At 43.5% G+C, this 5,942-nt stretch overlaps 1 protein-coding gene across 1 annotated transcript; it reads left to right on the top strand.

Annotated features, from left to right (window-relative positions):
* Positions 1-2,269: 2,269 nt before the first annotated feature.
* Positions 2,270-3,187, top strand: TMEM74 (transmembrane protein 74; the record flags this gene model as incomplete). Its single annotated transcript, XM_084229839.1, has 1 exon — positions 2,270-3,187. One exon carries the CDS (start codon positions 2,270-2,272, stop codon positions 3,185-3,187), a length of 918 nt encoding a protein of 305 aa, XP_084085965.1.
* Between the last annotated feature and the right edge of the window lie 2,755 nt (positions 3,188-5,942).

Consider the following 5,942-nt stretch of genomic DNA (forward strand, 5'->3'; position numbering starts at 1 on the left):
CAGGAGGTCAGTGGCGGAGAGCGGGACGAGGAGGAGGCGTTGGGGAGCGGGAGAGAGCCCCGGAGCCAGGCGCAATAGGGGCGCGTGTCCCCACTTCCTACCCACTGTGCTCGCCTGGCTTCGGGGTACTCTGCGGACACAACCCCACGCCGGGTGCCCGGCGGGCTCTGAGTTCGCCAGGAACGTATTGATCGATCCCGTGGTGCTGCTGGGTGCACCGCTGCCTGGTGCTGGCGGGCGGCGCGCGCCCCCAGCGCAGGGCGCGCAGGTCGGATCGCGGAGGTCGCCGCCGCCGGGGTAGCCTCCCGGGGGTCAGTTGCTGCCAATGCAAATGTGAATGCTCGGTGAGGACCGCGGACGGAGGAGGGAAAGAGTGTCCCATCGCTGTGAGGTGCAGTTTCCCTAACGGCGCTCTTCAACAGACGGGAGAGAAGAGAGGCAGGGGGCGCAAGGAAAGAGGCTTTAGCCGATCCCCTGGGATTATCCATTCTCCAGTGAGGATGGAAGTCCCGGATTATCGAGCTGCATAGGAAATAAACTGCAGCTCGTGTATCTCCGAGAGAAGAACGGGGACCACTCTTCTTTAAGGAGGGAAGCAGACGAAGGGAATTAAGGGGTGATTTCTTCCCCCCTTTGTTTTAAATTGGAAGTCGCATAAGAGACTGCCGATTTTTTTATCTGAAGTAGTCCAATGGGACGGGTTAATTGTGCCAAAGGTTAATCAGAGCGCCTCATGTCTACTGGAACTGGGAGGTTTCTCATTTCAATAATTTATGAAATCTGTTACCATCTTTTCGTTCATTGACGGGTCCTGTCCACTTGCTAAAGGGAACCTCTGGATCGGTTGTGCTGGGGGTGTGTGTGTGTTCTGAGTAGCCAGGTAGACTTCAGGTGAGCTTTTCTAGCTGCCGGAGCTGTGAATTTTGAAGCATAAAAAGCCCCAAGCCATGAGTTAAATCAGTCATTGCCCTAGACTTGGAAACAAAATAAATGGGGCTCTTGCTTGGAACCCTGTACTTGGTGATAGTGGAAATTAGATTTGTGTTCCTTGGGATGGATAGCAGAGGCAGAGGGAAAATAGACATTGGTTTTCTGCTTAACTCAGAGTTCTGTCCCAGAAATGTCCCTTGCTGGGGGCGGGGGGTGGGGGGGGTGGATGGGTCCTGGGGGGGGGGGGAGAGGAATGTCTTGGGTACAAAGTTCCATAGATAATCTTGAAAATAGCTTTTCACCTTTTTCCTCAACAAAACTGTAACTCCTTAGGTTTATAACTTGCTTTTTTTTTTTTGAATTTTCCATTACTTGTAGACTTATGGTTAAAAACTTCTGGGTGGTCAATTTCCTGTGCACTTTTGCTAGCAAAGCATGCAGAGGGAGAGGAACTTAGATCCACTGAGCTGGAGTAACAGACCTGGAGCTGGCAGCTGTGATTGTATGGAGGAGTGGGCTGGGATTTTACAGGAATCACACAGTGAGCTTTGTTGTCTACATACTTCCCAGTAGAGAACATGCTTCCCTCATGTAACACTGAGGGGATAGGCTGAGCGTGGAAGCACATTGAAAGTACCTAGCATCTTGAGAATAGAGAGCTCTGTCACTAGCAGTTGTATGAGGTACAAGCATAGGGAAGTGACTGATAAATCAGCCATTTTTCATCCACTTCAGAGCTATTCTGTCTAAATGCTGAGCCCCAGTTCCAGTGGAGCCCAACTGATGGGGCCCTATATTCATTCCCCGGTGACGCTGTATTAGAATCAAGAGTGTAAACACTTGTGATCTGACTGAGTTGTTAGGTAGTCTCTGCTGCCCCAGGTTCTCCAGAAAATCAGCAGGTCTGCTAAAAAAGGTCCCTGCCTTTCTTATTTGTGTCTCTATACAGGAAACCTGCCTTCTCATTTGAGGGATCCTGTCACAGAAATGTGTGAGTGTCCTTGGATAAATTTGGCTTGGTGACGGCAGTGCTTTCTTCAGAGACACTCCCACTTCCTCCGTGCGCCTTCTCTACCCTGACCTAAGTTTCTTAGTGTTGATACCTGTGATAAGTCAGAGGACTTATCCCCTTTACACTTTCCTGCCATTAGGTATCCTCTCCTTTTACCCTTTCAGGAGGAACTGGCTGAGGTGTCTACAACTGTGGCTGCAGAGGAGATGGGGGCCTCAGGAGTAGCTCTTTTGGCAGTGCAGCCTTAGCTGCTGTTGGGTTCTTATCTGTACTGTATTGCTGTTGGCAGAATTTCTGGAAACTACTGGGGATATTTGACTAGCTCCAATGGAGCTCCACTACCTTGCAAAGAAGGGCAGTCAGACAGTTCTGTGCGATGCTGTCCACTGGAGTTCACCAGGGCCTCCTGGGGACCAGGCAGATGCAGCAGCCACCAAAGCTGCTCTCTGCTGCCAGAGACACTGTGCATCCATACCAAGAGCAGCTGAGCTAGAAGGGTCTAAACTTAGCCCTGCTCCAGCTTCCCCCACCCCCTCTCTGCAAGACAGTGTTATTCAGCCAGACTCCTTCCCATCAGGACCTCTCAACTCAGGGAACAACCAAATTACAGCGGAGCGGAAAGTCTGCAACTGCTGTAGCCAGGAATTAGAAACTTCTTTTACATATGTGGATGAGAATGTCAACTTGGAGCAGAGGAACCGGAGCTCCCCTTCATCAAAAGGGAGTAATCACCTGGGAGACCTCGGTTGGAGAAATTCAAATGAATGGTCCCATGAGGCTGCCATTTCCCTGATATCTGAAGATGAAGACGATACAAGTTCAGAGGCCACATCTTCCGGGAAGTCAGTAGACTATGGTTTCATCAGTGCCATCTTGTTCTTGGTCACTGGCATCTTACTGGTGATCATCTCTTACATTGTCCCACGGGAAGTGACAGTGGATCCCAACACAGTGGCGGCCCGAGAGATGGAACGCCTGGAGAAGGAAAGTGCAAGGCTGGGGGCTCACTTGGACCGCTGTGTGATTGCAGGACTCTGCCTCCTCACCCTTGGGGGGGTTGTTTTGTCCTGTTTGCTAATGATGTCTATGTGGAAGGGGGAGCTCTATCGTCGCAACAGGTTTGCCTCTTCCAAAGAGTCTGCAAAACTCTATGGTTCTTTCAACTTCAGGATGAAAACCGGCGCTAATGAGAATACCCTGGAACTGTCCTTAGTAGAAGAAGATGTTCTTGCTGTACAGAGTTAATTCTGGTTGTGACCTTCTTGGAGTCAGCCTTGGCATTTTATATGAAACAACAAACACATTTCTTAAAGTTAACAGTGTAGTTTATTTCCCTGGCAAGAAAAGTTTATATCCCAAATCAACAGCCAGTGAGTGTTTTTGTTCTCGATGTATTTTTTATTTAGAAGTCCATCTAAGATGCATTGAGAAACCACAATTGGCTACATTTATCCTTCTAAAGATCTGAAATTAATCAATCATAATAGCCATTAGTTTCTACTTAGCAAAATGTTTCTGATGACCTACTGTACAAATGATTTCTTTTACAAGATATGAGATATTATTCTTTGGATACTACCAAGTGTCCTAAACACAGGAGAATTAATTAGTTATCTATTTTGTGAAAAAGAACATAAGCAGTAATGATATATTAAGGTTTAAATTTAATTCTCAAAGGTGCTTATCCATTTTCTTGCTAAATTTTTCCTTCCTATAATTTGACTAAATACTAAATATATAGGTTTTTGACTTTGAATATTTTGAAGCTGGAGATATTTGTTATTAAAAAAAACCTGTAAAAACACGTTATCTTTAAAATTATTCCTGTACTCAGAAGTAGTAACTAAGTCATTAGAATAAACTTTCTAATAAGTGAAAATAATATCAGTCGCTATAAGATCAATCTGAATTTAACCGAGAGTGGTAGTGCCAGACATTAGTCAGTGTTGCATGCCCATTTTCTAGATGAAGTAAAATTAGTTATTGATGTAAATTTCCTTTTCTGTTTGTGGTTTAGCCATCATACTGATTACCAGCACTCTTGAGGTCTTTCCTGGTTCTCACACCAGAGAATCAATGGTAGACATTTTTAATCTATTCCTACACATCTTAGTATTGAGGCAGGTCTCAGTCATGACTGGCTCAGATAAGCTCCCAAGTGACATTTTGTTTGGAGAAAACCTCCAACACATTTGCAGCTATACTCTTGGGGATGATGCCACAAAGTCAGTAATGTCACTTGCTCTGAGTTAAGCAACAAACTATAGCCCCAGAATGGCAGCACACCATAAACCCGGTCAAAAAAGGAACCTAGAAAGGGAGAGTAAGGAAAGCGAACACACTGAGTTAGTGCGAACGACACTCATCACTGAAATTCACCTCCCGTAACAATGGTCCAGGCATTAGTCTGAGTGTCTTATATCTGGGCTCTCAGTAATTGTGTCTTCTCTCCCCATGAAGTTTAAACTCTTATTCTAGAAGGATATTGGAAAAGTGGCCACAAGTTTGTAACAACCACTGTCCTAACACGCTGTCTCTGTATGATAATGGTTCAGGAAGGGGGTACAGAAAAACAGCCTCAAAAACATGTTGCATTTGGCAACTATTCTTTGAGGGGTTCCAGCCTCCTGCTGCAAGTAGTTTTAACTTCCTTTTACTGGGATCAGCCGAATCATTCTGAAAGAAATCTGGAGCTGGGAATTGGGGTGGGGAGGCAGGGATGGGGAAGTCAGAAAGTGATGCTTTTTCCAGGTTCTAAGGCTAATTCTAATGTTGGAGGTTTTGTTGTTAACTGCAGAGTATGGAACACATAGTTTACTGGCTAGCAGAGTGTGCAGTCAGGATAGCCATGTGAATGAGGTCTGTGGGTGTCAGATCTATTTGATGAGTTAGGTATACTGTGTTACTAAGAGTTAAGGGGAAATACAAAAAGGGTGGCTAGATGATAGTAAAAATAGAGAAGATGGGAGTATGAAAGAATTATTAGGTAAAAGCAAGACATGATATTGACATCAGAAGAAGCTTGCCCTGTTGTACAGACTTTTTGATTGAGAAAGATTTTGGACAATAGAAACATGACTTTTGTCTTCTCTTGCTACTTCTTTGTGCTTTTTAGCAAAGATTTTGTTGTATTTTGACTCTAATGTCATGGTTTATGTTGAGACCAGCTTACCAGTAATATAGATATGACATTTTGAAAGTTTATAAATTGTCAGGTTCCAGCCTGCTTGAGGATTCAATTTGGATGACGTTTAGGCAATGAGGGAATAATCTACCCCTTGGCTGAGAGAATAGGCCTGAATTGTGTATTTTAAAAACAATCAAATAAACATGTTTATTCATAGAAGCTAAGTGGGATCAGCTGAGTATGTTTTTATTTATTGATGAAACAGAATTAATTAGCCAAATCATAGACTCAACTGAATTAATGTGCAACACAATTTTTAGACAAATTTGGGAATCAAGTGTCAGGGAGATTTTTCAGTTCTGTAAAACTGATGATAAAAAGTGAAAGCTTTTCAGCTTTACATTTGGATGCATTTAATCTTGCAGTGCTACTGAATCATATATAGCTCTGATGTGATCTCTCTATATATAATATATATATAATATGTATAAATTAGGAAAAGAAAATATTCAGGAAAAAAAGATTTAACAAGTCAAAATATATCTCCTTCCTTTCAACTTTTAACTTGAAATGTAATAAATCAATGCTTATTTCAACATTATTCATTTATTTGGACACATCTTTTTTAAGGTTCTGAGTATGTAAGAGCCAACTACTCCACCAAAAGGAATTCCTGCAGAAACTCATCTGGAAGCCTCCTTTAGTGCTGTGTGGACATAATTCAGAAAATTGCCTTAATTTTCCCGAGGATTTCAGTTGTGTAGCCTTAGTCCATCCTGTCAGTGCCTGAATTCAAGATGAAGATCACTTGAATTTAAAGTGAAGATAGTAATGCAGGCAAAAAAAAAAAATTCTCAACTTCAAACACTGGTG

Source organism: Talpa europaea (assembly GCF_964194135.1).
Source record: "Talpa europaea genome assembly, chromosome: 3".
Classification (NCBI taxonomy): Eukaryota; Metazoa; Chordata; class Mammalia; order Eulipotyphla; family Talpidae; genus Talpa; species Talpa europaea.